The sequence below is a fragment of the Panthera tigris genome, chromosome B4 (genome assembly GCF_018350195.1).
Source record: "Panthera tigris isolate Pti1 chromosome B4, P.tigris_Pti1_mat1.1, whole genome shotgun sequence".
NCBI lineage: Eukaryota > Metazoa > Chordata > Mammalia > Carnivora > Felidae > Panthera > Panthera tigris.
Genome location: NC_056666.1, coordinates 73,784,002 through 73,801,190, shown reverse-complemented (window position 1 = coordinate 73,801,190; position 17,189 = coordinate 73,784,002). Strand labels below are relative to the sequence as shown.

At 39.3% G+C, this 17,189-nt stretch overlaps 1 protein-coding gene and 1 long non-coding RNA gene across 3 annotated transcripts in view; one reads left to right on the top strand and one right to left on the bottom strand.

Annotated features, from left to right (window-relative positions):
* Positions 1-655: 655 nt before the first annotated feature.
* On the bottom strand, positions 656-5,066 carry LOC102966767. Its single transcript, XR_006219919.1, has 4 exons — positions 4,818-5,066; positions 1,786-1,986; positions 1,437-1,556; positions 656-694 (listed from the first exon to the last, which is right to left on the bottom strand). It is a non-coding gene; the product is annotated as an uncharacterized LOC102966767 (long non-coding RNA).
* A 47-nt stretch (positions 5,067-5,113) lies between these two features.
* The window catches only part of RPAP3 (RNA polymerase II associated protein 3), a 37,969-nt gene continuing 25,893 nt past the window's right edge, over positions 5,114-17,189 (top strand). The window contains exons 1-5 of one of the 2 annotated variants that reach the window (XM_007072934.3): positions 5,114-5,207; positions 8,082-8,265; positions 9,275-9,415; positions 12,934-13,056; positions 13,887-14,014. In XM_007072934.3, the coding sequence (XP_007072996.1) occupies positions 8,113-8,265; positions 9,275-9,415; positions 12,934-13,056; positions 13,887-14,014 (545 nt within the window). In that variant the 5' untranslated portion in view covers positions 5,114-5,207; positions 8,082-8,112. Of the gene's footprint in view, positions 5,208-5,341; positions 5,635-8,081; positions 8,266-9,274; positions 9,416-12,933; positions 13,057-13,886; positions 14,015-17,189 lie in introns of those variants that run through there. The other variant, XM_042992156.1, reaches the window with a different exon arrangement.

The following is a 17,189-nucleotide window of genomic DNA, read 5'->3' as shown; positions in this document are numbered from 1 at the left end:
GGTCCGTGAGTTCGAGCCCTGCGTCGGGCTCTATGCTGACAGCTCGGAACCTGGAGCCTGTTTCAGATTCTGTGTCTCCCTCTCTCTGACCCTCCCCCATTCGTGCTCTGTCTCTCTCTGTCTCAAAAATAAATAAACGTTAAAAAAAAAAAACAACTAAAAAAAAAATATACAAAGAACTCTTAAAACTCAACAATAAGAAAACAACTCAATTAAAAAATGGGACCATAACAAACACCGCCCCAAAGAAGATATACAGATGGCAAATAAGCATATGAAAAGATGCTCCACATCAAATGTCATCAGGGAAACGCAGATTAAAACAACATGACACCACTATAGACCTATTCGATGGCCAAAATCTGGAACACTGACAACACCAAACGCTGGTACTGATGTGAAGCAACAGGAACTCTCACTCATTACTGGTGGGAACACAAAATGGACAGTTACATTGGAAGACAGTCTGGCAATTTCTCGCAAAACGAAACATACTCTTACCATATGATCCAGCAATTATTCTTCTTGGTATCTACCCAAAGGATCTGAAAACTTATGTCCACACAATAACATGCATGTGAATGTTTATAGCAGCTGCATTCATAATTACCAAAACTTGGAAGCAAACAGGATGCTCTTCAGTAGGTGAATGGATAAACTGTGGTCCATCCAGGCAATAGAATATTATTCAGCGCTAGAAAGAAATGAGTTATCAAGCCATGAAAAAACATGGAGGAACCTAAAATTCATTATACTGAGTGAAAACAAGCCAATATGAGCAGGCTACATCTGTATGATTCCAAGTATATGACATTCTGGAAAAAGGAAAACTATGGAGACAATAAAAAAGATCAGTCGTTCCCAGAGTTGCAGGTAGTGGGGAGGGATGAATAGACATATAACAGAGGATTTTTAGGACAGTGAAAATATTCCGTATGATACAATGATGGATGTATTGTTGTTATAAATTTTTCCAAACCCACTGTGCAGTACTAAGAGTGAACCTTTAGTTAAACTAAAGTTAGACTCTGGGTCTTAGTTAAACTAAGTTAAGACTCTGGGTGCCTGTGATGTGTCAATGTTAAGTTCATCTTTGGTAAAAAATTGCACTATTCTGATGACTGATATTGATAATGAGAGAGGCTAGGTATGTGTGGGCAGGAGGTATATGGGAAATTTCGGTACCTTCCTCTCAGCTTATTGGAACCCTAAAGCTTCTATTAAAAAAAATAAAGTCTAAAAACAAAGATTGGAAGGAGCATTGCACATAGATTATGGGGTCCGGTAAATGGAGACTGGTGATCCCTAGCTCTTGTAACCAGCCCCCTTGACCACATCCACAAGGAACGCTTTTGGATGTAGCTTCTGTGGTTGTGGGAGTTGACCAAAGTGAGGGAGGAGGGGGAGATAAAGAGAGATAAAAAGAGAGTTCTTACCTGTAAACAGATGATGTAAGTCACAGATGCTAGGAAAATGCCAGGTATGAAGGAATACCTCAGGCAAGTTAAAATTCAGATGGATGAAACAGGGCCTCATCTTGTCCTTCCTCAGGGGAGCTAACAGTCAAATGAACAAGACAGTGAGTCAGTAGAACACGGTGGTCATAGGTGCTGGCTCTGAAGTCAGAATGGCCAGGTACCTCACCAAACCCTGTCATTTGCTGGCTGTCTAGGCAAATTTCTTAATTATTCAGATCAGTTTCCTCACTGGTATGATGGGGATAATATTACCATCACGTTGTGAGGTAAAAAGTATAATACGCTTATTACTTACGATAATGCTTACCTGTCTCGCTTATTACACAGATTTCATTTTTCATGAAGAGAGGTAGCTCATGTTCCCTGTGATTAACCTTAACGTTCATCTACTGGTGCCTAGTACTCATCCTCCTTACAGACCTCTTCAGAGGTATTCCAGGCAGTCAAGTGGGAGACAGAGTCAGAAATGTAGGAGTGATCACATCCCAGGGTCTGGATCTTAGCTTTGCTAAGGAGGGAGGGGCAGGAATTAATATTTAAGATCTCAAGCTGTCCCAGACTGTGCTAGGTTGGGTTTTTACATACATTTTGCTCAGTCTATTAGTTATTTCTATCTTTACCATTTTAATTTTACCTGGGCAACTAAGGCTTAGGTTAAGCCACATTCTCAGTAGGTAGCAGAACAGGGTTACAAAATTTAACCCTTTTCCTCTGGCTAGAGTGAGCTTGGATTTCTAGCAGTATTGACTCATTTATGTGTTTGTCATTCTTTCAAAGAATACTTACGAAGGCCTATGATAGAGATTACTAATTTCCCTTCAATATCTGTTCTCCTCTTGTTTTTCCTGAATTTTTAGATGAGCAACATGACTTCCAAGAGTAAAAACTTCTCTTGCAGCCAGGAGTGGCCATGTGTCTAAGTCCTGGCCAGTAGCATGGAAAAAGGAGTGTTCTTAAAGGCCACTATTCCCACTCTGCCCCTTCCTGCTGTCTGGATTGCAGATACGACGGCTGGAGCTTAAGCATCCATCTTGAGCCACCAGGGAAGCCATATGCTGAAGATGATGGAGCCATAAGGTCGAAGGTGCCTGGGTCTGACACTGAAATTATCACACCTATGGAGAAATAGGTTCTACTTACATAAATGGGTTAGGAAAAAGCTTAGGGCAAAAGCACGCGAGGCTAGGTAGCGAGATACTGTAATGGGATCATGAGTAAAATTCCTTTCCATCTGACACCAATGTACCTGATCACAAACTCCACTTGCCCCCAGGCCCTTTGCTTCTTACATGAGTTAATGATTGCTATCTGATAGTTTTCTTCACATTCACCATGTATGTAAGATCTTGAGAGCTCAATAAATATGGAGATGAAACCTCTGTGGGGGGCTCTTGTCTCCTCCCAGACATTAGCCTCTTTCATAGTCAATTCTGCATCCACTCTCTTGCTGGACAAGAGAGAACTCCAGACTCAAAGTCTGTGACAAATACCAACCCTGGATTGCTCATATTCAGTCTTATTTTATTTGAGAGAGAAATATTCTCTCATGTTTAAGCTACTCTTATACTGGGTTTTATCTCACATGCAGTTAAACCCCATACATAAATTGTTTTATTTATTTTTAAGAGAGAGAGAGAGCACACAAGGGACAGAGCAAGGGAGAGAATCTCAAGCAGGCTCCACACTGTCAGCGCAGAGCCCGATGTGGGGTTCTACTTCATGAACTGTGAGATCATGACCTGAGCTGAAATCAAGAGTTGGACGCTTAACCAACTGAGCTACCCAGGAGCCTCTAGTATTCCTTTTCTTAAGATTCGTATTAACTTTCAGAGTGTTTCCTTATTTAGCTATTTTGAAGATGTCAATAATTTTTTCAGACATTAACACCATTGACAAAATTAACACCATTCACAATCATTAATTGCAGCATTTTACTCTTGCAATAATAAACATTTATATATACTTCCACTATTAGAAATTCAACATATAGAACACATAGAGACACCTTTTTGAAAGTGACTATTCAGATATTAACAATAAGTGCAACTGAGATGACTGGGGTTTGTTTTCCCTAAAAAGAAATTAATTAATGGGGCATAAAAGCATAATTTACCAACCTTGTTGAAAACTATTTGAAGACATGTCAACAGAAGTGGGGAAGTCTGCACTCTAGAAAAGAACTTACAATGGCCAATGTTTGGGCTCACAAGAGAGAAGGCGGTCATTACAGGCATAGCTGTTTTTGGTAGAACAATGTGAGCCTCAGAATTAGGTAGCAAAAGCCCTCAAGACCATTTGATTTAACTCCTTTCACTTTGCTTCTGTACTCACTAAGAAATTGTCTATTATGTGACTTGAGAGGAAGAAAAATAGGAGGCAGGATTCACCCAAAGGTCTATGAGGTTTTACTAAAGGAGCCAGCAGCCCCCATCCCTCTCATCTCAGTTGACTCTGGTAGAATTCATTTAAAAAAATAGATTGCTTTTGTTAAGAACATCCATAAATCAATATCTGTTTTAAAATGATTTATTATAATTAAAAACACAAAACCAAAAGGATCATTTCATTAGTAAATATGTTGATGATACACTCGATGATTTGACTATTATGATGTGAAAATACAAAGATACTATATAAATATACAGTTGGAAAGATGAGCTAATGATCTGCCCTTGTAAGAGAGGACCCCAGGGTGGGTTTTCATTGATGATTATCTGGATTAGTGGCTCCCAGTCTTAAATGAACAATTGTATCCTGTGCTTTAAAAAATCAGGATTCTCTGGCTGCACTAATTAAATCGGAATCTCTGGGGACAAAATCTAGAAATAAGATTTTTTTTTTAAACGCTCCATAGATGATTTCAAAGTTCAGTCAAGCCTGAGAGCCACTGAACTGGATTTTGAGGCTAATGTCTGAGATCACTGAGTTGTTTCGAACTGACAGGTTTCTTTGCTTCCGTTTGTTTTCATGGACTTTTGAAATTATTTTTGTCTTACAATTTTAGAGTTGTCCTGAAAATGAAAGAAAGCTCACTCATACAGGAAGCAGACGCAAGAAATGTTAAAAGGTTCACATTCTTTCTTCTTTGTAAGCCAGGGCACTCCAAAGAGAAACCTTAGTACCGACACACGACCAAGAAAGACTCAGAGTCAGATACACTTAGAAAAGCAGAGTTTACTCGCAAAGGTGAAGAGAGGCAGACTGAAGAATTGGTTTGTCAAATACAAGTACTTACAGGAAGCAAAACAAAACAACCTTGCACATTTGTCAGAGTTACAAGATTTCACAGTCTGTTCAGATAGAGAAACAGTAACTTTCTCAGATGATTATCGTACTTACAAAGGTCGTGACCTATAGACACCCGCAGGGCAAATATTCAGGATGAAATCATCTTGAGGGGAGTCCAAGGAAATAGTCAAGGAGTTATTATTTTGGCAATCGGAACAAGTCAGGGTGACTCTGCAGTTTGGGGGTTATCTCCCGTGAAGTTTAGTTATATTGGAAGCAGGCAAGGCGTCTGATTCGGCTTTAACGCACCTGTCAATTCTCTAATTGTACCCTGAGAAGAACCGGGCACTGTATCTGACCTTCTGCGCATGCTCCGCCCGGACGCCAGGGGGCGGGGCGACGGCACGCGAGGTCTTGTGGGAAAGCTCAGGAAGGCGGGGCTCGGCGTGAGTTGCTGCGAGCCTGGGATGCCGGCCTTGCGGGCAGTAACGGCCTGGTGAGGTGAGCTGGCCTTGTCGTTATCGCCGGCTTTGGCAGCCGACGGGGCTTTTGGGGTCGCGTGGCTCGAAGGAGGCGCGCGGCCGTGGTCCCGGGTGAGGCGGAGGGCGTGAGGGCGTGAGGGTGGGCGGCGAGGGCGCGGCGGTGTCCAGGGTAGCGGCGTCCCGGGTGAGCGTTCCGGAAGGGGCTTGCTCGGCGCGCCCGGGTCTGGACGACCTGCCCTGCTGACCGTCCCTCCACCCCGGCTGCCCGGGGTACTGGGTGGGTTTGCGGTGGTCGGACCGCAGACCCACTCTCCCGAGAGAACTGCGGTGGGGCACGCCCCCTGTCGGCGTCGGTGTGCAGTGTTCGCTCGGATATTGAGTGTAAAAGCGATACGCCCCGCGCTGGAAGTTTCTGGGTGCTTGCTCCGACTCGAGCCTCGTCGCAGGTACCGTTGGGAGCCATTGCGCCTGAGGGAGCAGCAGAGGTGATGAATGAAATGGAAAAGGGTTTCGACGCTTTGCAGCATCACAGTGGCTTGCTGCGGCTTTATTCCTATTTTTGAGCCCCCAGCAAAGCACTATACTGGTTTCGCTTTATTTTTTTAAATGAGATCTACATATGTGATCAAACATGGGCACTGCCTGAAAAGAATCTTAAACTTAGTTTAGGTTCTAGGGCCAGGCTAGGGGTCAGAAGACCTATCTGCATTTGCAACCGTTAGAAAACTAATTTTTCTAATTTCTCTCTCTCCCTTTCTACTCCCCCACTCCTCTTAAGCTTTGAGTCCCCTCCCACCTTTTTGGGAACTTTGTCCCATCACTCACCCTTTTTCCTAGATCTTATCTTGTTTCTCTTCGCCAGACTATACTCCTGAGCAATTTTAGATTATTACAGAATCAGGATAATCCCAATATAATCTCATTTACTCAGCATCTCATTTTATTTCCACTTTTTCTTTAAATCTCAATAAAATTCTTAATAAATCTTTACATGACCAAATATAATGCACTTTCATTACTCTTAGATGATCTTTGTGTCATTTGGCACTGCTAACCTCTCTCACCTGGAACTCTTAAGAATTCTATTCGGTGAAATTACTCGCCCAAGTTTTCCTACCAACTCTCTAGTTGTTGCTGCCTAGTTTTTCCTGTGTGTGTTGGCATCTCTTCCTCTGCTTGTTCCCCAAATGATAGTGTTTTCCAGGTTCCAGTCCCTCCCCACCCAAACCTGTAGTCACAGTGATTAAGCATGTCCAAATCCATGATTGCAATTTCCACCTTTATGCTAGCGACACTCAAATTTGTATCTCTAGCCCTGTGTGACTACCTATAACTACCTACTGGTTATATCCTGATCTTCCATAAGCACCCAGTTCAGCATATCTCAAACTGAGATATTTGCCTTTCCTCTTGTCCTCCAATCCTGAAACTTTTTCCTTTTCTTTCTTTCTTTTTTTTTTTTTAAAGGTCTAAAGAAAAATTTTTTAAGTAATCTCTACACCCAATGTGGGGCTTGAACTCATAACCCCAAAATCAAGAGTCACATGCTCCACCAACTGAGCCAGCCAGGTGCCCCCTTTTTTTCCTTTTAAAATTGTGATCCAGACTCAAAATGGCACTACTAATTTAACCAGGCTCCCAAGCCAGAAATCTAAGACACTGGTTAAGTCCTCTGCCTCCCCACTCCTTATGTGAATCAGTCATCATGTATCTTTTATTTTCCCACTATAATACTTTTCACATAGCTTTCAGACCTCATGGCATGGCATTTCAAGATCTGTCCCATAGCCACCTCGGCCTTCTCTCTCATCATTCTCTTTCTTAGTCCTTCAGTCTGCCTGCCCACTTCCCCATGGTTAATCACTTGGCTGGCCTGTTTGAAGCTTGGCTAGTTACAGCAACTTTGGGGACTCTTTCCTTGAACCCACCACCCTACCCACCATCTGATTTATGCCTGTCCTTTGTTGTCAGTCCCACAGCATCTCTGTGTACCTCTATTTAGCACAGTTGCTCTCAACCAGGAGTTAATTATGCCTCCCAGGTGACATTTAACAATGTCTGGAGCACTTTGTCACAGTCTGGAGGGGAGGGGGAATACCGCTACCTAGTTGGAAGAGGCCAGAGATGTTGCCAACCATCTTACAATGCGTAGGACAGATCTCCTACCACAAAGAATAATCTGTCCCAAAATATTGATAGCCCTAAGGTTAAGAAACCCTGCCTAGCCTAATATTTTGTTGCTCAGCACTTGATTATTTTGCTTCCTTCTCCACTAGATGTAAGACCTTGTCTTGTTTTTACAGGGCCTGTCACATAGCAGAAGTTCAATAAATTTTGAAAAGGAGTAAAGGAGATAATTAGGATTAATTTATTTTTTTATTTTTTTAACGTTTTATTTATTTTTGAGACAGGGAGAGACAGAGCATGAACAGGAGAGGGTCAGAGAGAGGGAGACACAGAATCTGAAACAGGCTCCAGGCTCTGAGCTGTCAGCACAGAGCCCGACGCGGGGCTCGAACTCACGGACCGCGAGATCGTGACCTGAGCCGAAGTCGGCCGCTTAACCGACTGAGCCACCCAGGCGCCCTTAGGATTACTTTATAAGCTAGAGATGGGCAGACAGTCTGCTACCATGGGCTACTTGCTAATTTCAGCGATTTCCTCATTGCCTTTCATTTACATTGATTGCAGCGACTCCCGGACTTGTCTGTTTTTCATTTGTTCATTCAGCAAACATTGATTCATCTAAAAAATGATACACTGATGTTTTCTTTCTTCAGCATCACTTTAGGCTCTCCTCTATCTATGTTTTTTGACCATTTATGAAGTGGTAAAAAGTAATTAGCTAAGCTTCAAAAAAATAAACCAAATATTTTTGTTTAATTCTTGTCAGAGATTGGTTGGTCAAAACTCTGCAGGCCATAATGACTTCGACAAATAAAGCAATTGAATTACAACTACAAGTGAAACAAAATGCAGAAGAATTACAAGACTTTATGAGAGATTTAGAAAACTGGGAAAAGGATATTAAGCAGAAGGATATGGAACTAAGAAGACAGAATGGTGTTCCTGAAGAGGTAAATTTCTTAATTAAATCCTACTTTAGCATCCAGCATAACTAATTTAAAGTGAAGCAGAACCATTAAAAATTTTTTTTTAATGTTTGTTTATTCTTGAGAGAGAGAGAGAGAGAGAGAGCACAAGCAGAGGAGGGACAGATAGAGCGGGAGACACAGAATCCAAAGCAGGCTCCAGGCTCTGAGCTGTCAGCACAGAGCCTGACACGAGGCTTGAACCCATGAAGCATGAGATCATGACCTGAGACGAAGTCTGACGCTGAACTGACTGAGCCACCTAGGTGCCCCAAAGCACAACCTTTTAAAATGTTTTGTGAAAAGACTGAATTTGAAGTGATTTGCTGCCTGTTGGCATTCTGAAAAATTCTGCTTTTTAAAGTCTTTGTAATTATTTATATTAACTACATGAAGACATTTTAAGACTTAGCGAATAGTTCCTGAAAGGAAGGCCATGTGAAAATTCTTAAGGTAAATGAGTAACATCATATAATATTTAGTGTGTATATATATTATACAGATCATATATAATTATATATTTCATGATATATTAACATACAGTATTAGCATATAATGTAGATGGTACAACCAAACCTTTTTCTTAAGAGTGTGCATTTAAATATGGATAGCTTTTTCATACTAATGATGTGGAGGCAGTTCAGTTTGCTGTTGTACTACTGCTAATTCATTATAGTAAGGCCGAAGAGCAGGCAGGTTTGGAAGTGTGCATTTAGGATTGCAAATTAAATGTATAATGAAACTTTCTAGATACTAACTTTTCTTGTGACTAAACAATGTTCAACATTTGTCAGAGAATGAATTTAACATTTCAGGCATGAATTGTCATAAGTGAAGATGGTAAATTGATATTTTTACATACTTAAAAAATAAAAAGTACTTCCTACTTGAAGGTATAATTTAGTGAGAATTTTAAACGTTGCTAGTTACACAAAAATGTAATTAATAGAGCAGGGCTTAAAACATTATGTGTTTTTTTTTCCCCTGTCCCTAGAATTTACCTCCTATTCGAAATGGGAATTTTAGGAAAAAGAAGAAAGGCAAACCTAAAGAGTCCTCTAAAAAAACCAAAGATGAAAACACAAAAAACAGGATAAAATCTTATGATTATGAAGCATGGGCAAAACTTGATGTGGTAAGTTAATCTACTCCTGTGCTTCTTAGTATTTGAATAAAATTATCTTAGAGTTAGCTAAGAGTCATGGGTTAAATGAAAAATAAAGTTCTTATGCCTGTTTTTGCCATTTGGATTGTTTTATGTGGATACAAATTCATTCATAGTGCTCTTCAATTTGCTACATTATTTTTTCTCCTGCAGCCCTCTTTCAGTGTATAGTGGCTAAAACAGCCAGTGTTCTTTTCTTTTTTTCCTATTTTTTTCTTCCTTTTTTCTCTTTTTGCAAAAATAATATGTAGAGGTCCAGTGTACTCTTCTTCCAGTTTACCCCAGTGGTTATATCATCCTTAACTACAGTGCAGTATCAAAACCAGGAAATCGATATGGTACAATGTATGTATAGTTCTGTGCCATTTTATCCCATGAACACTTGGGTAACCACCATGGCATTTAGAACTCAAAAATATTGCATTGCCACAAAGATCTCTCGTGCTGTCCGTTAATACTTGCCCACATCCCTCCTCCCCACCGTCTCTAATCCCTAGACAGCCAGAATTCTAAGATAGTAATAACTCCCAGAAAAGAAGGACTCTGCTATATGTTTTTATAGACTGAAGGACCTAATACTGGCTGAAAGGGAATGCCTTAGTGTCTAGTCTTGGGGCTGTGGCTATGGGACAATAAAAGTAGGCCTCTCTTGATCCCCAGAGAATGGGCTTCACCCTTCTAGATGAGGGTAAATCTGTTTGCCTCCCATCTCCCACACGTAACACATGGTATAACTGGAAAATTACCACCAGTACTCTGCCTCCGAACCCTCTATGTAGTGCTTCAAGCAGCCATCATTAGGTCAGCCTGTGAAAGGCAATCTGTTGGTCAGCCTTATTCTAGACTCTCACCCACCTTAAGGGTTGATTTGGTTTGATTGATCTGAAATATATATTCCTTTTTAGTCTTTCTGCAAGTGTTAATGTAATAGTCAATTTATACAAAAGAGTAAGCGAAGATATATGGTCTAAAGCATAATAATAAAATGAATATGTGAGCCCACCATGTAACTTACAGAGAATTTTTCAGTCCTGTTGAAGCTACCAGTGTGCTCCTTTCCTACCCCATCTTCTTTTCTCCCCCTCTACTTCCATAGATAACCACTCTTGTGATTTTTGTGTTTGTTATTTTATTTGCACTTTACTGTTTAACATTTTTATTTGAGGTTATACATACAGTAAAGTGCAAAAATCTGAATTTTTGCTCATATGTATACTTGAGAAACCACCATCCACATCAAGATATAAGACATTTCCAGCATCTCAGAAACCTCCCTTTTCAGTTGATTGCCCCCCAAAGGTAGCTGCTGTTGTGATCTCTAATATTTTAGATGAGTTTTGCCAGTTAATGGAATTTCATATAAATGTATCATATAGTATACACTCTTTTTTTTTAGCTTCGGTTACTAGCATTATCTGACATTGATCCGTATTGTCAATAGCAGTAATTTGTTTTTTTCATTGCTGATCAGAATTCCATTGTGAGAGTATATCACAATTTGTGTATCCACTCTTCTGTTGACATACATTTGGGTTGCTATTATAAACAAACCTGTTATGAACATTCTTGTATGTGTCTTTTGATGGATATAAGCACCCGGGGGGAATTTGCCAGGTCATACTTTATATACACATTTAGTTTTAGAAGATACCGCTTAGTGGTTTTCCAAATTAGTTGTATTTTTCTTAATGAAACCAAGGCTAATTGACTCAAGATGGAGCTGGCACTATTAATTAAATAGTTTGCTATCTGTTTCAGTATTGTCCTGATGTAAGAGAAGTATGGTTTTAGGTCTTGAATTTATTACTGTGGGAAATGATACTTTCTGAACATGAGTTTTACTCTGCTGAGTATTATATAGTCCACTTTGCATTTTTCGTGACCTTACCCCTCATTATGTAGCCTTTTCCTTTTCATAAGGTGGTATCTTACAGTGCTTTTTCTTGAAAGGCATCATCTCAGATCATTACCTAGAGAGGTGCTTTCTACACAAACGTTTGTTCATTCAGCAGATACTGATTGAACTGCTTTGTGTGGTCAATGCTGTCATGATGTACTGCATTGCTTGATGTCATTTTAGTGTATCTATGCAAGATAATAGGTGTTTACTTACCATCCGCTCTAGTTCAGATCTGAGCATCCTGCTTTAGTGTCCTGCTGCTGGTGGTATTATACACATATAAACATAGCAGGAATGGATAATCTTGTCTCGTTAATGTTGGTAGGGTGGTGGTATTTCTGGAATCTTCATGCTAACACACAGCTAAGCTTCAGTCTATCTCTTAATGTTCATTCAGTGTAACTAAGCATAGATTTTATTTTTTAATTTGTCAATACTTTTTTTTTTTTTTTTTACATAAAATAGTATGCTGTTTGTTAAATGCAAAAACGATTTTGTTTACATAATTGAAGTTTTTGTTTAAATGAGCTTTAGTGGGGGTTCTTGGGTGGCTAAGTTGGTTAAGCATCTGACTTCGGCTCAGGTCATGATCTCACCATTCATGAGTTGGAGCCCTGCGTCGGGCTCTGCGCTGACAGCTCAGAGGCTGGAGCCTGCTTTGGATTCTCCCTCTCTCTCTCTCTGCCCTCCCCCACTCACACTCTGCCTCTCTCCCCCCAAAATAAATAAAAACATTAAAAAATATTTAAATGAGCTTTAGTGAACTCTTTAATGCTTACTAGTTTAAAATGTCTTTGTAAAAACCATTCTTTTATCATATATATTTAAAATATACTGATGGGGTTCATGAGATGATTTATTACCATGAAAGGAAAGTGTGATCCCAAAGAGATTGGGAATTGCGGGACTAGCATAATACATATTTTCTTTGATAGTCTGCTATATTTTTGGAATTTGCTGAGAAACAATACAACAGCCGCGGACAGAGGAGTCAGATTTGCCTGGGTTCAAATCCTGACTTGACCACTTATTAGCTGAGTGATGTTGAGTTAACAAACTTCTGTGTTTCGGTTCCTTGCAGTGAAAAATGGGTAACTACACTTACCTCATAGGTTTTTTGAAGATTAGGAGTTATTGTGTTCTACAAGCAGTTTTTAATGTTTTAAGATTAAGGAAGGAAAAAGCGTTTTAGTAAAAAACACTCTCTTGGCTATTGGTTGTTTATTATATTAATTTGGGGTTATTTGCAAACTTTGGTTATGTCAAGCTAATACCTCACTACTAATAGTTTGTGACTTAGGGGTGTTTTGTGGACCCTATTGACTTAGCTTACTTTATGTGTTCAAAGGTAGATTCTTTAAGTGGTTTGGATCTTGGTTTTCTAAGGGTACATTTTTCTCTGGATATAATCCTAACCATGAGGGGTTATTTGGGTTGAAAGCAACCTTAGACCTTTACGTCTTTAGGTGATAACAACCTAAGTTCTATTGAGTGTCCTTTTTTTTTTTTTTTTTTTTCTTTTTTATGTCTTCTTTATTTTAATGGTCATGTAGTTATGAACACTAAGTTTTCCTACTTACAATTTCAGGACAGCATCCTTGATGAGCTTGATAAAGAAGAGAGTACCCATGATTCTGTGTCTCAAGAATCAGAGTCAGAAGAAGATGGGATTCATGTAGATTCACAAAAGGCTCTTACTCTAAAAGAAAAGGTATTCTTTAGGTTAGCATTAGTTTCCTTCATGTAAGCAGGATATGTAGAAAATCACATGGCTCCCATTATTTCTTCAACATAGTGTGGGGGGTATTCAAATTTTAAGTTTTTATTGGCTGTACCCATATCAAGAGAGAGTAGAGCTTGTTGATTAGGAACGTATGCTCTGAGACCAGATTACATGGGTTCAGATCCTGTGACAAGTTCTTTAAATTGCTTGTACCTCAGTTTTCTTAACTGTAAATATCAGATTAATATTATTAGTAAATTTCAATGGGTTATTATGAATATTAAGGGAATTACTATATGTAAAGTGCATGGACTGTACAGAGAGTCGTTTTAAGATTTTTTGTAGTAGACAAAAGTAACTTAAAATCAGCATGACATGAGTATTAAATTCCACTCCTCCATATCACAGGCCATCTTTGGTTACTTTTTGGAATGTTAAACATCCCTCTTTGGAAAAGCCTTGTTATAAAACTAGGCTTTTCAAAAAGCCTTTTGCTTTTCAAAAAGATGGAACTCTTTTCAGATTAAACTTCATCTTGATGCCTTTCTTTTGTTACATTTCTGTGGGTTATTGTCAGTAAAAGGTATATAATGCTAGGTGTGTTACTCATTTTTCTACCAGGGCTTTTGGATTGTGCCCATACAATGACTATATAGTGAATTATCAGCATTTGTTGAAAGACCGTTTTGCTTAATTCTGTTTTCTTTACTGTTAACCTTGATTACAGAGCTAATGAGTTAGAAAGCTATGCATAATATTGAAAGCAAATGTCTCTGGAATTCTGTGCCAGTATGTATCTGACTCATATGCTTTTTCAGGGCAATAAATACTTCAAACAAGGAAAATATGATGAAGCAATTGAATGCTACACCAAAGGCATGGATGCTGATCCGTATAATCCTGTGTTGCCAACAAACAGAGCGTCAGCGTACTTTAGGTTGAAAAAGTAAGGGATTTCCATAATGTGTGTGAATATTTTATGTGTGTATCAACACTGATTGAAGAAAAGAATCTTTCATACACCCAGGCAATAACATAATATTCAGAAATAAAAAGGCATGGGTTACTAAGCCTTGAAAAGTCGTAGAGAAACTCCAGACACATATTTCTTCTTTTTTTTTTTAATAGTGTTACTGACTTTTTATTCTCATTACTAAGCATAGTAAAACAAACCTACAATCATTTGCTTTCATTATAATTTCTTGGACAAAAGAGCATTTGGCAGTATTAAGGACATAATCTTAGAGCAGTCTTTTAAATGAAATCAATTTGGCTTTATAAAAATTTCCCACATGGCCTTTCTTTTCCAGATTTTCAACATAAAGTGGTAAAAACTTGTCCCAAATTTTGGCATTTACATGCAGAGTAGCATTTGGGAACCATACATCATAAAAAGATAACTGTCATCTTCCCTTGAAAATGGGGGTGGGGTCTTCATTTTTTTTTTTCTTCCAAGTTTTTATTGAAATTCCAGTTAACATACAGTGTAATGTTAGTTTCAGGTATAGAATGTAGTGATTCGTCTCTTAATACAACACCTGATGCTCATTACAAGTGCACTCCTTAATATCCATCATCTGCTTAACCTATCCCCCACCCCAGCGTAACCCACCTCCCGTCCAGCAGCCCTCAGTTTGTTCACGAAAGTTAAGAGTCTGTTTCTTGCTTTGTCTCTCTCCCTCCCACCCCAGTTCATTTGATTTGTTTTCTAAATTCCACATATGAGTGAAATTATATGGTATTTGTCTTTCTCTGACTGACTTCATTTAGCATAATACTCTCTGGCTGCATCTGTGTTGACACAAATGGCAAGCTTTCATTCTTTTTGATGGCTAAGTAATATTCTGTTGTGTATAGATACCGTATCTTCTTTATCCATTTATCAGTTGATGGACATTTGGGCTCTTTCCATAATTTGGCTATTGATAATGTTGATATAAACATCAGGGTGCATGTATTTAGTATTTTTTAATGCTTTGGGTAAATTTCTAGTAGTGTAATTGCTGGAATTTAGGGTAGTCCTCTTTTTAACTTTTTGAAGACCCTCCATACTGTTTTCCACAGTGGCTGTACCAGTGTGCCTTCCCATCAACAGGGTAAAAGGGTTCCCTGTTCTCCACATCCTTACCAACATCTGTTGTTTCCTGCGTTGTTAATTGTAGCCATTCTGACAGGTGCGAGGTGATACCTCATTGCAGTTTTGATTTGTATTTACCTGATGATGAGTGATGTTGAGCATCTTTTCATGCATCTGTTAGCCGTCTGTACGTCTTTGGAGAAATCACTATGCATGTCTTGTGCCCACTTCTTCGCTGGATTATTTGTTGTTTTGGGTGTTTTTGATCAGTTCTGTATAGATTTTGGTAACTAAACCTTTATCAGATATGCCATTTACAGATATCTTCTCCCATTCTGAAGATTGCCTTTTAGTTTTATTGATTTCCTTTGCTGTGAAGAAGCTATTTTTTTAAATGTTTATATATTTATTTTGAGAGAGAGCACAAGTGGAGGAGGGGCAGAGAGAGAAGGAGAGAGAGAATCCCAAGCAGACTCTGCCCTATCAGTGCAGAGCTCATCACAGGGCTCAATCCCATGACCACCAGATCACGACCTGAGCCAAAATCAATAGCCAGATGCTTAACTAACTGAGCTACCTAGGGGCCCCCAGAAACTTTTTATCTTGATGAAGTCCCAGTAGTTCATTTTTGCTTTTGCTTCTCTTGCCTCAGGAGACATGCGTAGTAAGAAGTTGCTATGGTTTAGGTCAGAGAGGTTGCTACCTGTGTTCTCTTCTAGAATTTTAATGGTTTCCTGTCTCACATTTAGGTCTTTCATCCATTTTGAATTTGTTTATTTTTGTGTATAGTGTAAGAAAGTAGTCCAGTTTCATTCCGCATGTTGCTATCCAGTTTTCCCAACACCATTTGTTAAAGAGGCTTAAAAAAAAATTTTTTTTTTTTTAATGTTTATTTTTGAGACATGGGAGAGAGACAGAGGATGAGCTTGGGAGGATGAGCATGGGAGAGAGAGGGGACACAGAATCCAAAGCAGACTCCAGGCTCTGAGCTGTCAGCATGGAGCACAGTTGGGGCTCGAACCCACGATACATGAGATCATGACTTGAGCTGAAGTCAGATGCTTAACCAACTGAGCCACCCAGGTGCCCAGAAGAGGCTGTCTTTTTTCCATTGGATATTCTTTCCTACTGTTACTGTATTATTATCAATGAGTTTCTTTAGGTTTGATATTAATTGTTTTACATATCTGGTGCTCTCATATGGGGGCATAAATATTTATAATTGTTAAGATCATCTTGTTGGATAGTCCCCTTATTATGATATGGTGCCCTTCTTCCTCTCTTGTCTTTGGTTTAAAATCTAGTTTGTCTGGGGGCGCCTGTGTGGCTCAGTCAGTTAAGTGTCCCAATTCTTGATTTGGGTTCAGGTTATGATCTCATGGTTTGTGAGTTCTGGCTACACAAAGCCTGCTTGGGATCCTGGGAATCCTCTCTGTCTCTGTCCCTTGCCCGGTTGCACACACGCGTGCACTTTCTCTTTCGAATAAATAAACTTAAAAAAAATAAGCAAAATCTAGTTTGTCTGATATTGCTACTCTGGCTTTCTTTTGGCTTCCATTTGCATGATAGATGGTTTTCCATCCCCTCATTTTCAGTCTGCAGCTGAGTCTCTTATAGATAGCATATACATGGGTCTTATTTTTTTTATCCATTCTGACACGTCTTTTGATTGGAGCATTTGGTCCATTTACATTTAGAGTAATTCTTGATAGATATGAGTTTAGTGTTATTTTATTGTTGTTTCTGGAGATTTTCTCTATCCATTTCTAGTCTTTGTTGTTTTTGGTCTTTTCCCACTCAAAGAGTCCCCCTTAATATTTCTTGCGGGGCTGGTTTAGTGGTCACAAACTCCTTTAGGTTTTGTTTGTCTGGGAAACTCTTTATCTCTCCTATTCTGAATGACAGCCTTGCTGGATAGAGTATTCTTGGCTGCATATTTTTCCTATTTAGCGTGTTGAATGTATCATGCTACTCCCTTCTGGCTTGCCAAGTTTTTGTGGAGAGATCTGCAGCTTGGCCTTATGGGTCTTCCTTTGTAAGTTAG